The sequence below is a fragment of the Rhagoletis zephyria genome, unplaced genomic scaffold (genome assembly GCF_001687245.7).
Source record: "Rhagoletis zephyria isolate East Lansing unplaced genomic scaffold, Rhagoletis_zephyria_1.1 Rzeph_scaffold_00535, whole genome shotgun sequence".
In the NCBI taxonomy this organism is placed as follows: Eukaryota; Metazoa; Arthropoda; class Insecta; order Diptera; family Tephritidae; genus Rhagoletis; species Rhagoletis zephyria.
The window spans coordinates 79,387-102,447 of NW_016157619.1; the positions used below are offsets into that span (position 1 = coordinate 79,387).

A 23,061-nucleotide genomic window follows, 5' to 3' on the forward strand; every position below is an offset into this window, starting at 1 on the left:
CATACAATAAAAAACTAGTGTTTGAAACAGGAGCTAATATCGTTTATAAACAAGACCAACAATAAGGGGCCAATAATGCTATCCTGGGGTACACCTGTAGTGGGATTCGCCATTCTATTTTAACGATTATCCAATCGTTAAGAAAACTTAACGACGATTTTAACGATTTGACAATTCGCTAAACATATTTTAACGATATTCGCTATCGCTTGATCAGCTGTTGTCGTTAACTACTCGAATACTCGTTAAGTTAACGACGAATATTTTGAAGTTGTTAGCGGCATCGACAAAAGAAAATTTGATATTTCATTTGAGTTAAAATAAAATAATATAGATCGCGAATTTACTTAAGTAATATATAAAAGAAAAACTTTTTGTTAAAAATGGCATTTGAGTATTTGGCATACGTTTTATCCCAAGATGAGGAGATAATAAGCCATTCATCAGTGGATAGACATTTGCTTCGAGAAGTGGCCAACCCTTTCCACTTGACTGCAACTGAGTTTCGTAACCTTTACCGATAAACCCCAGACTTGGTTGAAGATATTGTTTCCCAGGTTGATAGCCAATTAAGGGGTCGAAGAATAACTGCGATAACGACAGAGAAACAGGTAAATAATGTAATTTGCAAGTATTTTTCAATTTTAAATGCTTTTGTAAATTTTAAAGGTTCTAACTGCCTTGCGATTCTTCGCAACTGGCTGTTATCAACGTCCCGTCGGAGAGCAATGGGGAATATCCATGAGCCAGTCGTCCGTAAGTCGCTGTATACATCGCGTAACGGATGCAATAAACCGCACCATGTTTTTGGCAAAGGTTAGGTTTCCAATGACCCAAATAGATCGGCAAGCTGCAAAAGAAATTTTCGCTTCAGCATCCGCACTATTTGTAGGAGGTACTATTGGGGCTATCGATTGCACTCATGTGTCAATCATGAGCCCAAAACATCATGAAGAAGCGTATGTTAACCACCATGGATACCATTCTATCAATGTGGAAATGGTAAGAGTAAAATTTGCTCACGGGTTAAACTACTGAGAATTAATTTTATTTTATACAAAGATATGTGATCCAAATCTAAAGATTTTGGCTGTCAATGCTAAATACCCAGGAGCGCGAGACGATTAATTTATTTGGAGCTCCTCTGCAGTCCGGAGAGTTATGCAGCGAAGTTTTGAAAATGGAAACCATAACATGTTTTTCATTGGTAACTTTTTAAATCCACTGAAACTTATTTATTAAAATCAATTTAATTGAAAATTTCGAATATATATTTGCAAGTGACTCAGGATATCCCTTGGACCCGTGATTGATGACTCCTCTACCTAACCAACCAGAAGGGAGTCCTAAATTCCGCTACAATGAGGCATTATGCAAAGCTCGAAACCCAGTCGAGAGACTTTTTGGCGTTCTCAAAGGAACTTGGCGATGCTTATCTCAGCAAAGGAGTCTTTTTTATGATCCTGGATTTACTGGAAAAGTAGTACGCAGTGTTGCATAACTTGCGATTGGGTGACCAAACATAAGATCCCCAGACTGAGTTCCTAGAGCCAAGGACACATAGCAGTAATGTTAATCAAGACGCGCCGTCTTCAACAGCAAAACGCGTCCAAGACCGGCTAATTGCAAATTATTTTACATTAATAAAACGTTGATAAATAAAAATTCAGAAGGAATACAATAAAATTATTTTGGCATTTTATTAAACATTTGTATGTAAATAAAAACTCTTGTATCAATAACTTCAGTCTTATTTTGTCTTTAATTTGAGTACACTTTTTTTAAGTCTATAATTATATATGTAAATATTCATTAAATATAGGGTCCATCAAAAGACAGATCTCAGTATGTAATCACAGATCGGTTTCTATAATATGATATGGCGTGGATTGAAACACCACCTAAAAGCACGTTCAAGTTACAGGCGCATCACAAAATTAAAACATGAATTCACAAAATGAAATTTCATTACTTATTGTATATAAGAAATATATGTGGTATATCTTACATGCAGTAAGACCGTATACCTCTCTATCAACTAAATTTGTAAACATTGAATTCATTTGAAAATCAACAGAACTTCAAATAACTCGCTTATTAAAAACAAATAAAGATCAATTCAAATTTGTAAAAATTCTTCTTCGAATATCTTAAACAGTTATTCTAAATGTAAAAAGTTAACTTCATGCTATGTCGAATTAAAACTTAACTCTAACATAAATTCAAAAAAAGGAACTTCATGTTATATCAAATGAAAACTTAACTCTAACATAAATATAAAAACAAAAAAGAACTTCATCTTACATTTAAAACGCTTAAAACTAACATAAATATTAAAACAAAAAATTACTTCAAAAACTACATATTTACACATTATTTACATGCGGTAGATAGCGTTCAAAAATGATAGAATACAAGATTGCGCCGTCCTGGGCGTTGACATTTGTGTACCACAAGTAAACAAAGAATAGAGCGAAAAGAAGAACGAGTTGAAACAGCCAAAGCAGTTCACTTTACTGCGAAAAACGTGTTTTAATTTTGCTAAATGCAAAAATATTGCATTTTTCACCTAATCTATTAGTGAACAGTGAACATTGTAGTGCAATCCATTGCTTTGCAATAGAGGCTGCTTCAGCAAACGTTTTAGTACACTCCATTGCTTTGCAATTAAGGCTGCTGCAGAAAACTGCAGCAGCATCTCTGCGGGACTGATTAGTTAACTTGCTAATGGAGGCTGCGTGGAGCAGAAACAAAATCATTGTAAGGAAATGCTGTTAATATAATAATAGAGAAACATTTCGGGAACGGCTTTGCCGTGCCCTATGTACACAAAATGCAGCGATTCTTCCCAGCGCTACACTTGCATCTACGCTTCTTGCATCTTGACGGTTGTCGCAATTTAACACACAGCACTTCATTGTATTAGTTTTTACGCAGTCTTCAACTCAAAAATAACTCACAAATTGCAAATTAACACGATTTAAACTGATTTTTCACTTATAATTCAAATTTCTCTTTCGCTGATTTGTAAACAAAGGTTTATTTACAAGTTACCACAACTGTCAAAATCGGCAAAACCAAAGTAGCGGTACAACTGACGGCGCCACCTTTGTTCGCTGCACCGTGGATAGCGTTTGTTAAATTATTAAAGGCATATCCGCACATGCCTTTAAACCTTGACCCATTGTGTTCATAGCTTCGGCCAACGATTTCGCTACCTGCACACTCGCCGTACTTGTTTCAGCTAACAACTGTTGAAAGAACATACGAATGTAATACTATTTTTTTAGTATGTACAAAAAATTACCTTCAAAGCATCTGCTTGTCTACTTGCTATTTGTACATTCGCTGCACTCGACTCTGCTAGCATCTGTTGAAAAATAACCGAAAAAATTATGTCATAAAATTTTACTTATGTAAAGTTACAAATATGTAAATTACTTTTAAGGCATTTGCTTGGGTCTGAGCAATTTCCAAAAACGTTTTTTGGGCCTCGGTACCAACGTCCACACGCCTTCTTTTTGCACCTCTACGAGGCGTTTTTCCTGCAGGAGTTACAGGAGTCGATGTGCACATCTCAATGCTCACTTCGTGGGAAATAGATGGCATCTCGATGATGACACTTTCATCACCTTCTTCCATACGAAGTTGGAGTTCCTAATGATGGGAAGAATTGTTAAATGCTGTGCTATTCATAACGATTTATTTGCTTTTTACCTCTTCCACTGGCACACTTTCAGCAACAGTTTCATGGCCCTGCACATAGTGTCGTTAAAAAAGAGTTACCGAATAACACAATCGTTACTGCAAACCACAAAAATCGTTATATTAGACCTCGACAAATCGTATCGTTAAAAGTTAGTGAATTGGACTACTGATTTACAATCATCGATATACACAGACAGAGTCCCATTTGTAAGGTAAGACTTTAACCATGCTAGGAAATTATAGTGAACGCCAATGCACTCCAACTTGTGTAGCAGTGTTAGGTGCGGCACCTTATCGAAGGCTTTAGAAAAGTCCGTATAAATGGTATCTACCTGCGAGCCATCTTTGAAGGAAGAAACACAAAATTCTGAAAAAGAACCTAAATTAGTGGCCGTTGAACGACCAGCTACAAAACCATGTCTGTTAATAAATAATCCAGTCGAAAGTGATAGGTTGAATATATGACATAAAGGAATACATAATGACAGACTACATCGTTTAACGAAGTGGGCACAAAAACCATCAGAATCACATTTCCATGTCGGAGTTGGGTAGACATGGCGTAAGTAATGTCAGATGTCGAGACAATCATCGAGGCAAGATCTAGGCGTTGAGTCGGCCAGTAATTTATAGAATCGCTCTCACAGGCGAAATTCGAGCAGAAAAATTTTGCAAAAAGTTCCACAGTATCTGGTAGAGATTTCGAAGATTGGCCGTTAAAGTACATGCAAGTCGGAATATTAGAACTGCCCTGCTTAGAACGTACGAAATTCCAAAAAGCTTTTGGGTTGTCTTTAAGTTCAGATTCAAGTCTCCTAATGTACCGGTTATAAAGAAATTTATCAAGAACATTAAACTGTTTCGCATTATTAAGGTATTGCTCTTTGAGATGAGTATTGTGTATATTTGCCATATGGCGCTTGTAGCATTTATTTCTTTTATTTTTCAGATTGATTAGAGTGACAGAGTACCAGGGTAATTTATAAGGCTTGGAGGGTAAAGTAGCCAGTTGCTCAGAGAAGACTTCAGACATAATGCAAAGAAAGGTTTCATAAGAGGCATTCACATCTTTTGAATTGAAGATAACACCAATTTACGTCCTTTATAGCCAGCTTTAAGACGTCGTAATTTGCATCACGAAAATTTTAGGAAATCCTATTATTTTGCCTTAAGCAAAGCTTATCAAAAAACTCTAAAGAAATGATAAGGGGATTATGATGCATATCAGGATAACAGTTCGGAGTAATTATGCAGTATATATTCAGATTTTTGCATGTATATTCAGCATTAGACCGTATAGCACTATTTGGAACTTCCTTGGTTAGCTTCTGGTTGAAAAAATCGAAAGGGCCGCACAATGATATCAGACATTTGGATTTAAGATGTTGTTGTAGAAGGAAGATGTCACACCAATCTTAAAGTTCACGCTCCGAAGACTGTCAAGTGGAGTTCCTTTTTTTACTAATTTGTAGCACGTAAGGTGTGTACTATCGATCTTTGCATGTTTAGATACATACGCAATAAGGTTTTCCTCAGATACAGATGGTTTAAAGGAAGAAATGTGCAACCATTTCTTCTTAATGACCACCTCAAGATCTGTATTATTATTACGCCCATGAACAATGTTTATGCGTTTGGGCCTATTTAAATTTCGGGCAACAGCAGACCCAACAGAGCGATCGCCATTAGATTGCACATNCATGAACAATGTTTATGCGTTTGGGCCTATTTAAATTTCGGGCAACAGCCCAATCGCCATCATCTTCATTAGGGGCCGCAATAGCATCATCCGATTTATCAGCACTTCGTTTATGTATGTTGCCATGTGCTACATTCATACCACTTGTAGTTGACATTGTACTAACAGCATCCGGCTTGACAGATGAAGATTCAGCAGCAGCAGAATTATGAGAATCATCGGTGTTGATTTTCGCAAAACAGCACCAACAGCAGACCCAACAGAGCGATCGCCATTAGATTGCACAGAATTAGTACCAGCAGCGGCAGCGCAGCTCATATCGAGTAAAGATGTATTAGCAGCAACAACAGCATTAGCAGTACATGGGGTTGATGGCTTCGTCGTGGTAGTAGTAACAGCAGGTAAATTGGCAGTGCAATCTGCGACAGTATTTGTATCCATGAGGCCACCAACTTGACGCACAGTATTAGAGCCATTCGAACTAGTATTAGTATTAATATTAGTATTAGCATTAGTATTAGACAACAAAACAACATCAGCGAACGACGAGCAAGATGGTTTAGTAGAAGCAGTGCTAAGAGAGACAGCAGGTGTAGATTGAAGAGCAACAGATGGCAGCGATGTAGGCGCAGTAACAGAGGTATATGTGCTATCGTTTGTTACAAGCGTATTGACAGCTGTAGCAATTGGCACAGCAGAATCCAAACAGATCCACAATAGATCATCAGGTCGCAGTGCATAGCTCATAATTATCTATCCAAACGAGCGGGAGAGATACCGTTAACGTTACTCCCAAACTGTGCCCGTGGCGAATTAAATGGATGAGGGACAGCGGAAAACTCAAAAACACCAGGCGAGGAACAATAGTAGTTATTGTTGTAAGAAATATTAGCAGCTGTTTTTCTGGCATTGAATTCCGCAGCCATCATATATATTCTTATGCAGCGTTTTTGCTGTCCCTCAACATTTAATTTGTTTGTGCATATATTCATTTGCCGGTGCTGTCAATTGAAATTTCCTCAATAAAATAGGAAAAAAAAACAAACACACACAAATTGAGCCAGATTTCTATCAGTATCACATGGATGTTGAATTTGCGCAACTTTTCTTTTTTCAAATAATGTAAAATAATAAATTAAATCTCGATCAGCGATCACTGAAAGGCAGCTAGCAACTGTATACGCGAAAAAGCAATATTGCCAGTTTTTCTCATTAAACCCTGTTCGAATCGTGGAAATTTTTGAAGACCACAGGGTTTACTTTTAGCACTTAAGACTCTTAATGCAGAAATGGGGTTGCATTTATTTGCATTTAGGTGACAAATTTTGTATGGAAATTTACATGTAAAGTAGCATTTAGAGCTAAATATGCTAAATGTGCTTTTACGCGTAAGCAAAAACAGCCCATTACGCATTCACAGCGTTTAGGTTATTTGCACTCGAGTTGTTGTTGGTCGAATGCAAGGAAAGGAGCAGCGTCAGAATTACTTGACGGATATTTACATATATCAAAAAGTCGAAGGGCACTTATGACATTGTCCGCTATAGAAATTTTATTTTGATCATTCATTTTCAACAGATCATATTTCTTATATCTAATTGTCTCTATCTGACACAAACCAACTCCCATCCTTCCCAAAAGATCACGCCCCACCAACAACGGCACCACAGCCTCAGAATCTGGCAAAACAAAAAATGTATGTATTAATTCATGCCTACGAAACACGAATTTACAAGTAACAATGCCACATGNATCAAAAAGTCGAAGGGCACTTATGACATTGTCCGCTATAGAAATTTTATTTTGATCATTCATTTTCAACAGATCATATTTCTTATATCTAATTGTCTCTATCTGACACAAACCAACTCCCATCCTTCCCAAAAGATCACGCCCCACCAACAACGGCACCACAGCCTCAGAATCTGGCAAAACAAAAAATTTATGTATTAATTCATGCCTACGAAACACGAATTTACAAGTAACAATACCACATACATTCAATCGCTTATTACCCATTCCACGGTAGCACAATAGTTTCCAATCAACATTTACTTCAACCGTTGCGGGCACACATGATCTTCTAATGAAACTGATAGGACTGCCCGTGTCAAACAAAGCCAAGAAATAAATCAAGTCAGTGCACTTCTCCCTTTGATGGAAAGCAATACTTACCAAATTATTAGGAGCTAAACGTTCAGCTATCTGGCATCGTTCGGGTTCCTCATCATCTCCAACTGCAGCTGCCACCTTTGAATTGTTTGATCCACCACGACGAGGGCAATTATGGCGAGTATGCCCAACCTCAGCACATACGAAACACGAATTTGGTTGTCGTCTCGGAGCTGTACATGCATCTTGGTAATGACCGTATTGAAAGCAATTGAAGCAGCGCACACTGTTAATATCAGCCTGACCTTGCTTGACTTCTGACGCAATACTTTTCTGTGTTTTTATGGTTTTCCTCTTTCTCTCGTATCGTTCCATCAACACTTTAAGTTCCCGAATAGACGACGCGCCATACAACATTGATACTGTAGACGTTTTATCATTTAGTCCTTCTATTATAATATCGACTAAATCGGTCTCTGGAATATCGGCTCGACTAGCAATATATTGCATTTCAGTTGAATACTGGCGTGGCGTTTCTCCCGATTTGATGCAACGTGATTTTAATTGGTTGAAGATATCTTGCAGCGAAAATTTACATTGAAACTCATCTAACAATGCAGCTTTTATGTCCTCATATGAGCGCACCGAAATTATGTCAATGAATCGTCTTGCGTGACCACAAACCAAATGGCGAACAGCAATCAGTTTTTCACGATCATTACACTGAAGGATTTCAAACACATGCTCCAGCTAAGCAACCCACTTTTTAATATCCTGTGACTCAGACCCCTCAAATTTATTGATCAATGCTGTCAGCATACTTAAATCAAACTTGCGCTGCCCACTTGACCAATCTCTTGCTGCAACTCAGCTAGCTCGCGTTTCTTCCTAGCAATTGCCAGCATGCGATCAAGATACTCCTCCTCTTCAATCATTCTCTCACGTTCACGTCGATCACCATCTTCTGATAATTTATTTTCACCAATCTCTGGCACATTATTGTACACGTTCAGCTGAGCATATGCATCTGTTTCTTCACTTCTGTTCACGGCACGACCAGCGATTACATCATCGTATATGATTTATTAGAAAAACTGTCAAAATACGAGTCGCTTTCCAACAAAAAATTTTAGGTTGCCCGAACCCCACACCTGAATTGTAATGCGGTATATCGATTTACTATATTTTGTTGGATTTTATTTAAGGCACGTTGTACACTGTTCAGTGTTTCTTAAAAAGTACCAAAAACCGGAAGTTGGTTTCCATTACATGTATTGTATGGTTGCCATATTACATTATACATAATTAATATAATACATGGTTGCCATCTCACCTACATACCTACGGTCGGTGTTATGCAGACAAACTTTTGTTTGCCAAATTAAATGGCGGCTGCTTAGTTTGCTCGGAGGTGGTTATGTCGAGTTTGGCACAGGGTTGCACGTTCATTATGGTTTTCATGGCTATTGCCAACACGAAATGAGAATTTCAGATGTACATAACGCGCAAAATTTAAAATTTTTGTATATGACAACACCGAATTTGCTGCAGTTTGACCAAACAAAATTAGTTTGCTGTGAGAGTCGCCAAACTCGCTCTCTCCGAGTTTGCTGCAACAACAATTGCACGCAGTTTGCCAAACAAAATTTCTGCATAACACCGACCTACGTATACATCATTGATATAATACCATGTTTTATACGATATGAAACGTATTACAATTATTCACTACAACTTCGATAAATAACTAAGTTAACATTTTTATTACAAAATCTCTCGATTTTAGACTGAATCACTTTTTTTTATCAATACATCGATATTTAATTAAAAAAAAAAAATTTATTACAATGCCCGTTTTTATTGTTTCTCGTTTTCAGTGCTTTTTTTGGGGCATTTTTTGTTGTGTGGCAGCACAGACATTGTAGTACAATTGGTTTACAAAGCAATAAGTGAGGTTGAAGTTGACATTTTTTGCAACTTAAAATTCAATTTTCATAAAAACTATAAGCCTCCGGAGGGTGGGGTTTTCAGAGTTACAATCACAAAAAGCCGATCTAAACCCCCTAATTTTTGTTTTTTTTTTAAAGCCGGGTTCCGTATTGGAAAATTTTCCCGAAAGGTCTTTCGGGCTGTTCACACATCGAAATAAAATTTCTTTTTCTCAATTTGACCGCGAATTGCTTTGGAAAACTGGAAATATTGCCGCGTCTGACACGCTCATAATTGGCTAGTCTCAAAAAAAGACTGAGTGGCAACCGCGGTTCAAATACTTTTATCGATAAAAATCGAGAAATTTCAGCCAACATTGAAAAAAACCAAAATTTGATTTCTAAATTACACGAAATCGAAATGTACTCGAGGAAAAAGATCAGACAAAATATTCCTCCTGTTTCTTGTCGGTGGAAAGAATGTAATGAATTATTCGATGACGATTGGAAATTGAACGGACATATTGAAAATCATTTGGAGGAATTCGATCAAGAAGGCAGTGAAGTTCTTGATTGTCAATGGAATGAATGTAGTTTCAAAACCAGTGATTATGTTGAAATCAAGCGGCATATTTATTATCATGGGTACTACACTGCGCTTTTAGTAAGAGGAAAATATGAATGTGAACAAAATCCCACTATGCCCAAATGCAGTACACGCGCAAGAGAATGTGACAAGATACCTGAATTAAAAAACGACTTTACATGTGAGTGGATGGATTGTCAACGCACATTTGTATCTATAGTTGAGTTTCAAGATCACATTATTCAGCATGCATCATTTGAATACGAAATTCAGAAGTCGCCAAATGATACCAGGCCCAAGGTGCAATGTAAGTGGAGTATATGCCGAAAGATACTGGAAAATAAATACAGATTAATTGAGCATATTCTTACTCATTCTAACAAAAAGTTTGTGGCCTGTTTTAATTGTGGTGAAGTTTTCCGGACTAGAACTACGCTATTTGACCATCTACGAAGGCAACCAGAGAATAACAGTAAGTGCACTAAAATTTGAATCGTAAAGTATTGACTCTAATTTCTTTATAAATTCAAAGCAAATAAATTTCAATGCGACCAGTGCTTTAAATATTTTGCCACGGAAAAATTATTGCGGTCACATTTCCTTAAGCACGTAAATTGCTATAAGTGCAGCCTCTGTAATATGTCCTGTCCATCTTCAAGCTCTTTAGCGAGGCATATACGTTATCGTCATCTTAAAGACAAGCCTTTTAAGTGCACTGAATGTGAACATCGTTGCGTTCGCAAATGCGATCTCGAAAAACATATGGAACATATTCACAGTAATAAAGTTCATCGCTGTCAGCAAGCTGGGTGCAATTATGCCGTTCGTACTTACAACTTGTTAAGAAGGGTAATACAAAGTTTGTTTAAATTATGAATTTGTAATTTGTAAATCATTTTACATTTCAGCATTGTTTGGAGGTTCATGGAAACAGACCATTCATATATATGTGTCATTGCTGCGATAAATTGTTTAAACATAGCAAATATTTGTCAGAGCACTTAATAAAAAAGCATGACTTCAAACTTCCTTCTGGACACAAAAGATTTACATACCGCATAGACGAAAACGGCTTTTACCTGTTAGAGACATTGCGAATAGAAAGCCTCGAAGTAACTAAACAGATTTTATCGCCACATCCGTTGGGAGCATCCGATGTAACTCAAGACAGCACTTGCTATGAAATAGTTTCTATGACTAACGAACAAGATCAGCGTATAATTGTTGCAAATGATGCGAATGAAGCACGATTGGTAGGTGAAGTTGTTATATCATTACCATTGCGAAACGAGAGATGATTAAAAATAAGAATATGTACAGTCTCATGCGATATCTCCGTGAAATAAAAATTAGTACAAAACTTATATATTTATTACCTTATTCACAAAAAATAGAGCTTTATAAAGTGCCATTTTCATACAAATATTAAATTTGTAATAGGCGGCATATACGGGTCTGGCTTGCGAGTCGGTTTGGATGTATGTGCGTGTTAACTCGCCTTCGACTACACACACTTAAACCATTCAGAGTCATTCCAGGAGTTATGTCGGTGTAACTACCCTGAAGGAAAGATTGGTCCAATCGCACGAAAAATATAGTCGTAGGTATGGTAGTTTTGTATCTAGACCAAAGATAGTCCAAAAATTTTAAGCAATGTAATGTAAAACAGGTGAATTGTACTAAAAGTGGTCCGAATGTATTGCATAAGGTATGAGTTTTGTTCTAAAATTGGTTACAATGTCACGCAGTAGCGGACAATGGGTATGATGAACGATTTACTGATATGTGGGCACTTAGTCAACGAATTTTCATCTGCGGCGTTGCCAGTATCCGCTTAGAAAATCTGAGAGCCCCGGTTCGAATCGCAGCACCCGCAAGTTTTATTTTGTTTTTTTTCCACCCCAAAATTGGTTACAATGTAATGCAGAAGCGGACAATTGGTCCGAGCCTAGGATATTCAATTTTAAATGTAAATAGAATTTTACATGTTCTTGGACCAAGCTTTGGACAACTTACAATCACTTGCAGTCTAGTTTGTGGTGTGCTCTAAGTCTATTCCGAAATCCTGCAGGGTAACTCATAATTATTTTCACAGATATATCCAAACCGACTCGCGAGTCAGACGCACCGCGTATGCCGCCTATTAGTAAAATTAATTCTGTGGTCATAAGCAATAACCGCCTAAGTCGACTTAAGAAAGAATTGAGTTATATATGCTATCGTTTTCTGCAACTACTATTCTATGTTTATGTGAAACTCCCATTTCGTTAGCTAAGCTATTTAAAAAGTTATAGATGAAATTATTTTGGTTTCCCCATAAGGTTAACATTACAATCCAAATCTTTAAAGCGATTTTTCTCGAATTCAGGTTTTTCGACATAGGCGATTATTGCCTATGACCACTATGAGTTTATGCTGTCGAAACAAAAGTTAAAATCACTGAATCTTAAAAATAATGCAAAAAAAGCTGCGTTATTGTTAATAATAAATATTTATTTTACTCCAAATTTCTTATAGTTTGATATAATTGCATATAATTGTGTAAATGTAGACGTAAAATACCACTGTCATACATGCATATGTACATATGCCCTACCAGCATTTTATATTTCGGAAGTTACTAATTCGACACGACATTTCTGTGAAAATCATCGCCGATGTAATCGCTATTTTTTCGAATTCTTATCCGCTCTCGGGAAGAACTGTTCCACCAAGACGTCACGTCTTTATGTTACAAAGCGATACAGCAATTAGGATCTATTTCGATAGGAATGACAGTAACTTGTGCGATAAAGACTGAAGTGTTAAAGAAGACTCTTCTGTTGGTTAAATTTTTGATAAAACTTAATAGGAAATTTGTGGTACCTCTGAGCTTGCAACCACAGACGCCATTTCACCCTTCCTGCCTTCGGCTTAGATTGCTAGCTCAAACGCACTTATATTGTATGAAATTCCAACTAAACATTTTAAAAAGCAGTTCCAAAAATGTATGGTAAAAAGGCATTAACATAATAAATCGAATAACGCATCTGTTTAAAATTTAAACGTAATTTTATTTTGTGTTATTCAAATATGATTGCTTGCACATTAACTGAAAAATAAAAAAGTTTTAGTTTAGTTTTGGTTTAGTTTATTTAATTATTTTTATTTACCAAAATTATTATTATTATTTACCAAAATATTTCTTATTACTCCGAATACCTTCAACGGCACTGATTTTTATTTTTTAATTTTTACTTATAAAAATCAAGTTTAATCATTACATTTTGAGTTTTATTTTTTACTCAGAAAATAATCCTTATGTTTTGAGTTTTATTTTTTGCTCGGAAAATAATCGTTACGTTGTAAGTTTAATTTTTTGCTCGGAAAATAATCGATACGTTTTAAGTTTTATTTCTTGCTCGGAAAATAATGGTTACGTTTTAAGTTTTATTTTGGTCGGCAAAAATCCTCTTAGCTAAATCCTCCCCGCGGGTGCCGACTGGGCAATGGGCGTCGCTGCTGTCACCGCGATGGCTGAGCACCTAGGCTAGTACCTAGAGCGGGTCTTGGCGGTGGGAGTNTGTATGTAATGGTAAACACGTTTCTTTTTCACTTATGTGTAGCATTTTGAAAAAAATTTACATTTGCAATCCGGAGTTGCGATAGGTCGTTCATACAATTTTGTTCGCAAAGTTGCCATTTCACCAAAAATGCCACTTTGCAATGTTTCATGAATCGCATCAATGGCTATTTTTATGATCGTAATGCCCAACATTACGGGTGGTCTGGGATATCCGCCCAAACGTCGGTGGGAGAAGTGGCTACTACCACCGGCGGGCACAGCGAGTCTACTTGCTGTGTCGCCAGTGGCCACACCTCCGCTGTGAAGCGAGCGGTTCACAGCGGTTGTAGTGTTACCGCCAAAGCGACGCTACAGCGCAGGGGTGCCACAGTCCACGCAGACTCGGACCTCTAAAGCGGTGAGAGCGTTAACACACAAGAAGAGGAGGCCTTGCTACGCTCTCCGGGGGATGCCAAAGGTGCTTGTTCGGCATCAAAGAAAAGGCCTAGGGCAAAACCCAGTAAGGAGGGGTTGAAGGCTAAAGCCATATACAAGGCGGCGGTCAAAGTCCACGAGAGACTTAGCTGCAAGTCCAACCGGACGAAGGAAGAGGAGGAAAGGTTGGCTTGGGCTAAGGAGAAAATGGAGGAAGGCCGGGCGTACTACGCGGCAAGGCCACGATTCACTGCCACGGATCCGGGATTCGTTAACCGGATAGAGGAAGGAATCGCGGCTAAAAGGCAGCGGTCTGCTGAAAGCGAGACAGCAAGGCCAGCCAAAAAATCGAGGCGCAGAGACGACGCTGCAAAGCCAAACGTCAGGCTCGATCTAGAGAAACCGACTACATCGAGAGCGGCGGCAATGGCCAGTGAGATAGCCAGAAGACACCTTATCGTGGCACTCATAGACCGGAGCAATCCGTTGGGACAAATCTCTCAGGAGCGCTGGGGAGCAGTAGAGCATAAGCTGCTGGATGCGCTCGTCGCAAAAATGGATGGGGACCCCACCACGACCATGCCAACTTTCGATGGTGCGGGGTGGCTAAATGGGGTGAAAATAATAAGATGTAAGGACGATCCCTCTCTACTATGGGTAAAGGAAGCTGTTGCGACGCTTCAAGGCCTGTGGGAGGGCGCCGTCTTGGAGGTTGTGGACCGCAGCTGCATACCATCCATACCGAAAGCGAAGGTGCTCATACCCCGCACGGTAAAACCGGAGAATGCGCTGCGGCTTCTGCAGAGACAGAACCCAGACGTGCCGACGGGAGATTGGAGGGTGTTAAAGGTCACCAACTCCTGTAAGGAGGATGGCAGCCAAAATTACATCCTCCAAATCCAAATATATACGTGAGCGACTGAGGTGTTTAGACGTGTTTGGCTCTGCTCGGAAAACTTTGTATTGCAAAAATGGCAAAGCGACCATAGCCAAGTGTTAAAAATCGCTAAATATGCGAGATAGAGACTCAATAAGCGAATTTATGTTTTATTAATTACAAATAAAGTGAACAAAATTCCAAAACTAACTATTTTATATTGAAAATAAGTTTTTCACATTTATACAAAATATAAACATAGATCATATACACAGATAAATAAACGGAAAAAATGGGTGTGTGTGCAAAATGCAATTCCACAATAAGAGGGGAAAGTGGTATAGCATGTGAAGGAGTGTGTGGTAAAGTGTACCATGAGAGCCTACAATGTTCAGGAGTTGATAAATATAGCGCAAAAATTATTGGTGAGAAAAACAACCTGATACGATTTATGTGTGACGAATGTATAACATACATACAAAACGTCGACCTGGTGCTACAAGATATGCAGATGAGTGTAAAAAAAAATAACTCTATATTAAACGAATACAAGAGCGAATTCGAAGAAACTATGAAAAAAAGTCAAAATGAGATAAAGTCACTATTGGAAGCAGTTGAAACGCGGTATACACAACGTGTTGCAATGATGGAAAAATCTCAGAAATTATTTGAAAAAAAAATTGGAGAAGTAAAAAACTTATATGAAATGGTTGAAGAAGTAAAAAACAAAACTGAAACAATCGGCAAAGACAACGAAAAGGTGCATAGTGAAATCAAAAAGCTGAACAACAACACTAATGAACTACAAATGTCATATGCAGAAACTATTAAAAACAATATAAAGAAAAAGGCATTGCCAGAGTTAAAAAACGATGTTGCAATAATTGTGAAACCCAAAGTAAAGCAAGCGGTTGAAAAAACGAAAATAGATCTGAACAGCAAAGTTGATCCCAAAAATTTGAATATTTCGAAAATTGTATCAAAAAATAATGGTGTAATGGTGATTCATAGTCAAAATAATGATGAACGCGAAAAAATCAAAGATGCCATTGAAAAAAACATTGGCAAAGAATATGAAATAAAAGTGCCAAACTCAATTCGTCCAAGCTTCTTAATTGCAGGAATGAATTTTAAATACGAAAATAGCGATTTAATAGAATCAATAAGGAAGCAAAATAATAATCTGATCCAAGGCTCATTAAAAGTATTGAAGCAGTTTGAAAGAAATCGAGGCAACATAAAGGTGTATAATGCAATCATCGAAATAGATAAAGAGGATTTTACAAAAATTCTTGCCGCAGAGCGAATAAATGTCGGGTGGGATAGATGTAAAGTCTTCGATGCTATTAATGTACTAATGTGCTACAAATGCAAAGGATTTAATCATAAATCAGCCGACTGTAAAAACGAAGAAGCTTGCCACAAATGCCACGGAAAACACAACGATAAAACATGTGAAAAAAATCCAATTAACAAGTGTCTAAATTGCATAAAAGCGAACACAAAATTAAACCTAGCTTTAGACATAAATCATGATACATTTGACAGGCACTGTCAATGCTACAATAATAAACTAGAGATAAAAAAACAAAAATTAGGTTATTAGCAACTAAATGAAGATGCAGAAAACACACAAAAAATATATAATGAAAAATTCAAGAAACACAAAAATAAACTAAAATGTATATATCTTAATACAAATAGTATCACAGCTAACAAAAATGAAGTTGAAATAATGATCGAGGAAGAAAATCCAGATATTGTACTTTGTGCAGAAACACATACTACGGAGGATGTATATGACTCGGAACTGGAGATTGCTGGGTTCAATCATATTAGATGCGACTCGCATAGTCGTCACACCGGTGGTGTCTTAACCTATATTCATAAGCAAATTGATTTCAAAGTTATATTCAATAGGAGCATAGGTAATAATATATGGTGTATTGTGTTGGAAACAATACGATGTATAACTAAGTGGCGGATTTGTGCGTTATATCACTCACCAAACACCAGTGATGCCGAATTTATAAGACATATTAATGAGGTGATGGAAGATTGCTTTTCTGAAAGCGGCAACAATATCGTTATTGGCGACTTTAATATAAATGTCAATACACACACAACATACTCGAGCCAGCTAATTAGGACGTTCGAATCACTAGCAATGTATCAATTAATTAATTTTAATACAAGAATAACAGAAACAACGCAAACGAGAATAGATCTACTCTTTAGTAACAAAACTGAAGTTGAAGTATCGAATTTGGCTTCGCATAAAATATCAGATCATGAAACTATTTCATTCAAACTACCAATTCAAAGGAAGTACCAAATGAGAATTTATGAAAACCGCGTGTGTTGGAATAACTATACAAAAGACCACTTAGTAAATCTCCTTAGAACTTACAATTTGCTGAACTAAACAACTGCGAAGTTAGCCTAAAGGTCCAAGGAATAAACAGTATCCTCAATGACGTAATGGCCACTTTAACATATAAAAAACGAGTTCAAGTTAAATTGATTAATAAATGGTACGACCATGAACTAACAGAATTGAATAAGCTGAAATATGAACAATTTAAAATAGCAGAGAGATCCAATAATTGGGATAACTATATTATAATAAAACGATATTACAAAAAAGCAGTTAAAATAAAAAAGAAAACATTTATGGAAAACGAAATCTCAAGAAATACTAATAACCAAAAGTTAATGTGGAAATGTTAAAAGACGCCATAAATCTGAGTAGTGAGGTAGCACAAATTCAAAAAATTTCTGTAAATGGTGCTCTTATTGAAGATGATTATGAAATAGCAACTGAATTAAACCGTTACTTTAGTGAGAGCATAAGCAGAATCCGAGATAGCATTGAAATCTTCGAAGCAGGTGGAAATCAAATGGAGATAAACAGAAGCTTGTTTAAACTGAAAGAAATAGATGTTGAAGAACTTATGAGAGTTACAACGAAATTAAAAAACAAATACGGAGGAAAAAAATTAGTAACGGAAGGTGTATTAAAAGACAGCATGGAGTACTTAGGCTATACCTACACATGTGTAATTAATGAAAGTTTCCAATTTGGTGTATTTCCAGATTGCTGGAAGACATCAGTAATTGTACCTGTTGAAAAAGTAAAGGGAACAATTAAGCCAGAGGAGATACGACCCATAAATACCTTACCTAGCGATGAGAAAATAATAGAAACTGTAGTTAAGAACCAATTGCTGGATTACTTAAATAAATACGAAATTATTATAAATGAGCAGTCAGGGTTTAGATCAAAACACTCGTGTGAAACTGCACTTAACCTGGTAGTTGCAGAATGGAAAGAAAGTAGAACGAAGAAACAATTTACAATTTCAGTTTTCCTCGACCTAAAAAGAGCGTTCGAAACAGTAGACAGAGATATTCTTATAAAAAAACTGTATAATATTGGCATTAGAAATATAGCGCTTAACTGGTTCAAAAGTTACCTTAGTGGAAGAAAACAGAAAACTGTAATAAGAAGTAAGACTTCCCCCGAAGTGGACATTGAAATAGGATTGCCACAGGGATCGGTGCTTGCAGCAATTCTTTTTATAATTTACATAAATGATATTAAAAACTGTATCAAATACTGCAAAATAAGATTATTCGCTGATGATGCACTTTTGACTATAAGCTGTAACACGATTGATGAGGCAGCCTCAAAAATACAGTCGGACCTACAGGCAATATATAAGTGGTTGTGCCAAAATATGCTTAAAATAAACATAGAAAAGACAAAATGGATGATAATGGGGTCTAGAGTGACTCAAGATGATACTGTGTCGCTAAAAATAGCAAATACCCCTATAGAAAGAGTAAACCGAATAAAATATCTGGGAATAATTATAGATGACAAATTAAAATTGGATGAACATCTAAAATACATTGAAGGGAAAATTTCCAAAAAAATAGGGTTCATGTTTCGATCATGCAAGCATATTAGTAAGCAATACAAAATACTGGTCTATAGATCCATTATCGAGCCGCATTTCATTTACTGCCCTACAATTCTATTCGCATTAGCTGATTCGCAAATATCCAGGCTACAAATTAAGCAAAACAAAATTATGCGTTTCATATTAAGAAAACGGTATGATACCCCAATTAAAGATTTACTTGACAGCTTAAACTGGCTTAGTGTAAAACAGAACATGACTTACTACACATTGAAGTTTATACACAACATAAAGTTGGGAAACCTGCCGAATTACCTAAGTGAACGTGTCAGACTAAATAGAGAGGTCCATAGCTATCAAACAAGACACAATAACAACTTTTACTTGCCGGTAGTGAGATCCGAATTCGATAAAAAAAGTATATACTACGATGGAATTAGAGAATATAATGATCTGCCAATTGATATTAAAAACTGCAATAATACCAAAAAATTTAAAAAATTATTATACAGCTACTGTAAAGCGCTACCTATCAAGTAGTTAAAAATTTTTAGTAAATAATTTTATAGATTATTAGATAATTGAAGTCGAAGAAATTTAAAGAATCGAAACAAATATGTAAACATTAAAAATACTTTGTACCTTATTAAATTATCTAGATCTTCAAGATCGTAATAAATAAATAAATAAAATAAAATAAATCAACAAGCCGGCCGAAGACATACTGTACGCTAGGTTCGGGAATATGGCGTGGGGCATAGGTAGCGTATACCTTCGCCTGAAGAAGCGAAGCCTGGCCGATAACAATGCTAACACACTGGAGGAGCGAGAGGTCGAGAAGGATCTGGGAGAGATCCTGGAGGCCACCTTGAAGCTCCAGGAGACCGAGAAGGGTGATCCGGAGATTCTACCCGACCCCGAAAAGAATCCTGAAGGTTCTTCAAATAAATCTGCATAAAAGCAAGGTCGCCTCTGCCGAGCTCCTCCTCAATTTAGAGAGGATCGGCTACGATGCGGCATTAGTCCACGAGCCATGGATAGCGTCGGGAAACGTGGTAGCTGGACTAAAGTCGCAAACATACTATACGCACATCCCGAGTGCAACAAACAGGGTAAGAACAGCTATACTGGTAAAGAAAAGTATACACTCTTATATTGATCTTAATTTCTCTTCAGATGATCTGACGGTGGTAGCTGTGAAGGATGGCAAGGATGACACAATACTCCTTGCATCTTGTTACATGCCTCACGACGAGGAGGCGCCACCAAACGAGCTCCGGAGGTTGGTGGGAGAGGCCGAGAAGGCGAAACGCCCACTCATCATAGGCGCGGATGCCAATGCGCACAACACAGTATGGGGGAGTGGAGATACCAACGAAAGGGGTGAGTCTTTACTAAACTTTATATTAATAAGTAATTTAGATATAGCTAACCGGGGTGAGGAACCAACTTATATTGGCCCTACCTCGAAGAACGTCCTTGACATAACACTCCACACTAGTGGGGGAATCAGAGTACAGAATTGGGAGGTGCTTAGTACACCCTCGTTCTCTGACCATAGGTATGTAGGATTTCAGGTAAAATTCTCAGCCCGTACAAAAAGCGAAACCTTCAGATGGTTCTGCAGCGTCTGCACCAACCTGATAAGACGCAACACAACATCGGTTAGGTGCAACGCATGCAACAACTGGTGCCACCTAAAGCGCTGCACAGGTCTAACGCACCACCGAGAATGGAGTACTGGCTTCATTGCAGCCTGTTGCCCAGCCGCACCACAACACCCCGTGCCAACGCCACCAACAACACACACGCTGGCGCAACCACCAATCCCACCACCGGTGGCGACGCCTTCGACCAACCCACCCGGTCAATGACCGGCACGTCAGGCCCCACAGGCACCTCATGCACAACCACCAGCACAGGCAGCGCGCCAGTACTCGCTCATACCGCGCGTAACCATCATAAGGCCACAATCCATCAAGCTGTTGCAGTTCAATTGCAACGGACTACAAGGTAAGATCGCTGAGATAGTCGGTTTCATGAGAAGGCATAAAATCTCAGTCGCGGCGATCCAGGAGACCAAACTCCACTCCGGCTCGAGCCTTCAGAGCCAGGACGAGTTCAGCGTACTCTGAAGAGACCGCCCCCGTGGCGCCGGAGGCGGCATCGCCTTCATATTGCATAACGCGGTTCAATACCGGCTCATTACCCCCCGAACTGATACCAACGATACATTCAATGAATGTCAAGGCTTGGCCATCAAGTCGGGAGATCGTCAATGTGTACATACCACCCGCCACCAGTTGCTCAGCGGGATACCACCCCAACATAAGTGCGCTATTAGAGGGTGTGAACCGGGTAGTGCCAGGTGACTTCAATCCGTACCATGAACTCTGGCACTCCAATCTGGGCAATGACCAGCGGGGTACAACGCTCGCCGAGCAAATTGACGACTCCACGTTCTGCACTGTAAATGATGATGCCCCACCAGGGTCGCGGGTGACTGCTACAGCTCGCCAGATATAACTATAGCCAGCGGGGGTCTGATAAACTGCATTGGATGGCAACCATTGCTCACACTCGCATCAAACCACCTGCCCATAGTAGTGGCGATAGACCAGCCTAGAGATTTTAAAACATCCGAGAACCGGACATTTATGAACACACGGAAGGCGAACTGGGACGGTTTCACGGAATTCACAGATCGCAAATTCAATGCTCTTCCGCTACCATCATGCGCGCGCGTAGCAGAGCGCAATATCCGCAGGATCATCAACGCAGCAGCCGCACGCTTCATACCAGCCGGCCGGATCGCTAAAATCCGCCCAGGCTTTCCCACTGAAGCGGCGGGACTCGCAGACGAGCGTGATCGAATCCGCCAGGCTAATCCAGGGGATCCCCGCATAAGGGATCTCAATAGAGACATTAGAAACCTGGTCAACGAACAAATACATGGTATGAGCATATAAAAACCTGCAACAAAACAAAACGGTGGATAACCGGCTATCTGTGTGTTCGTCAGTCATCAGTCGAATTCTGAAACGCCAAGTCTAAGCCGCGTAGAATTAAACAGGGGGTCCCCCAAGGCAGCGTACTCTCCCCGACACTGTTTAATCTCTACATGGCCAAACTCCCTCCGCCGCCAGCAGGAGTAAACTTGGTAAGATACGCTGATGACTGCACTATAATGGCAACTGGACCAAACATCGACAGACTTTGCGAATAAATAACCGACTACCTCACCGATCTCTCCAATTTCTTCACCGCAAGGAGCCTCCAAATCTATGCCGCTAAATCCACCGCCACACTCTTTACAACCTGGACCAAGGAGGTGGGGCTAGAACTGGACGTCTTCGTCGATGGCGCCAAATTACCGACGACTAATCACCCTAAAATACTGGGAGTGACATTCGATAGCCTCTTCTTCTTCTCCGCGCATGCCACAGCCACATGCAACAAACTCCGAGCCAGGAACAAAGTCCTTAAATCGCTAGCCGGCAGCACCTGGGGAGCCAATAAAGAAACTCTGCTCGCGACCTACAAAGCAGCTCTACGTACGGCTACAGGTTGTCATCTCATGCCGTCCGAGCATCACCTCCATGAAGAAACCCAGATGCTGGCGGTGAAAGAACATACCACCATGTTGTCGAAGCAATACCGCGGGGGCTGTCATCGAGGAAATCACCCCAACAATGCCTTGCTTCGAAACGAACCGCCCCCACGACACGTGAGACGACACCTGTACGACTGGAAGGCAGACATTCAGCCGTACGTAGACCACCCATTCGATGCAGCAACATACAGAGCGGCGCTCAACAGCCTACACAGCGATGCAGTCAGAACGAGCCTCAGCACGCGTAATGACAACATCGTCCTAGGCGGTCGACCGCCGCCCATAGATTTGGAGGAAATGGAACTGCCGAGAGAGACCAGGTGCACCCTAGCGCAACTCCGTTCAGGGTGGTGTCACCGACTTAACAGCTACCTCTCCCGGCTGAACACTCAAGTGGCAAACACATGCCCCGCATGTGGGCAGGGTCCCCACGACACCCAGCACCTCTTCACGTGCACCTCCAACCCTACGACCCTGACACCAGAAGCGCTCTGGACCGCGCCTATCGTCGCTGCCCGCTTTCTCGGCCTCAGGCTTACAGAGTCGGAGGATGAAGACGACGACACATGACATAATCTGGGGGGTTGAGCACTGCTGCTACAACAACAACAACAACAACCACTGTGTAAGCCA

At 39.2% G+C, this 23,061-nt stretch overlaps 3 protein-coding genes and 1 pseudogene across 4 annotated transcripts; 3 read left to right on the forward strand and 1 right to left on the reverse strand.

Annotated features, from left to right (window-relative positions):
• The first annotated feature begins 564 nt into the window (after window positions 1-564).
• LOC108360204 (putative nuclease HARBI1) lies at window positions 565-1,681 on the forward strand (annotated as a pseudogene).
• Window positions 1,682-3,137: 1,456 nt separating this feature from the next.
• LOC108360196 (uncharacterized) lies at window positions 3,138-3,759 on the reverse strand. Its single transcript, XM_017612385.1, has 4 exons — window positions 3,718-3,759; window positions 3,442-3,657; window positions 3,308-3,370; window positions 3,138-3,251 (listed from the first exon to the last, which is right to left on the reverse strand). The coding sequence occupies exons 2-4, from the start codon at window positions 3,640-3,642 to the stop codon at window positions 3,138-3,140; spliced, it is 378 nt and encodes a 125-aa protein (XP_017467874.1). The 5' UTR covers window positions 3,643-3,657; window positions 3,718-3,759.
• A 5,991-nt stretch (window positions 3,760-9,750) lies between these two features.
• On the forward strand, window positions 9,751-11,920 carry Hinfp (Histone H4 transcription factor). Its single transcript, XM_017612388.1, has 3 exons — window positions 9,751-10,505; window positions 10,566-10,882; window positions 10,942-11,920. Exons 1-3 carry the CDS (start codon window positions 9,869-9,871, stop codon window positions 11,329-11,331), a joined length of 1,344 nt encoding a protein of 447 aa, XP_017467877.1. The 5' UTR covers window positions 9,751-9,868; the 3' UTR covers window positions 11,332-11,920.
• A 1,840-nt stretch (window positions 11,921-13,760) lies between these two features.
• LOC108360202 (uncharacterized) lies at window positions 13,761-20,592 on the forward strand. 2 transcript variants are annotated; one of them, XR_001847071.1, is made up of 3 exons: window positions 13,761-14,909; window positions 19,516-19,927; window positions 19,992-20,592. XR_001847071.1 is itself a non-coding variant. In XM_017612389.1 (2 exons), the coding sequence occupies exons 1-2, from the start codon at window positions 14,220-14,222 to the stop codon at window positions 19,771-19,773; spliced, it is 948 nt and encodes a 315-aa protein (XP_017467878.1). In that variant the 5' UTR covers window positions 13,761-14,219; the 3' UTR covers window positions 19,774-20,592. The 2 variants fall into 2 exon arrangements, 1 of the variants encoding a protein (XP_017467878.1); XM_017612389.1 differs by having other exon boundaries at window positions 19,516-20,592.
• The last annotated feature ends 2,469 nt before the right edge of the window (window positions 20,593-23,061 follow it).

Bases quoted from the DNA above. Each gene is read 5' to 3' on its own strand.
- LOC108360202 (XM_017612389.1), top strand. From the start codon at position 14,220: ATGGAGGAAGGCCGGGCGTACTACGCGGCAAGGCCACGATTCACTGCC. The intron at 14,910-19,515 runs ATCCAAATATAT...AAAATAAAATAA, and splicing joins GCCAAAATTACATCCTCCAA to ATCAACAAGCCGGCCGAAGA.
- Hinfp (XM_017612388.1), top strand. From the start codon at position 9,869: ATGTACTCGAGGAAAAAGATCAGACAAAATATTCCTCCTGTTTCTTGT. The intron at 10,506-10,565 runs GTAAGTGCACTA...ATAAATTCAAAG, and splicing joins AAGGCAACCAGAGAATAACA to CAAATAAATTTCAATGCGAC. The intron at 10,883-10,941 runs GTAATACAAAGT...TTTACATTTCAG, and splicing joins CTTACAACTTGTTAAGAAGG to CATTGTTTGGAGGTTCATGG.
- LOC108360196 (XM_017612385.1), bottom strand. From the start codon at position 3,642: ATGGAAGAAGGTGATGAAAGTGTCATCATCGAGATGCCATCTATTTCC. The intron at 3,371-3,441 runs GTAATTTACATA...ATTTTTCAACAG, and splicing joins CCCAAGCAAATGCCTTAAAA to ATGCTAGCAGAGTCGAGTGC. The intron at 3,252-3,307 runs GTAATTTTTTGT...TTCTTTCAACAG, and splicing joins GACAAGCAGATGCTTTGAAG to TTGTTAGCTGAAACAAGTAC.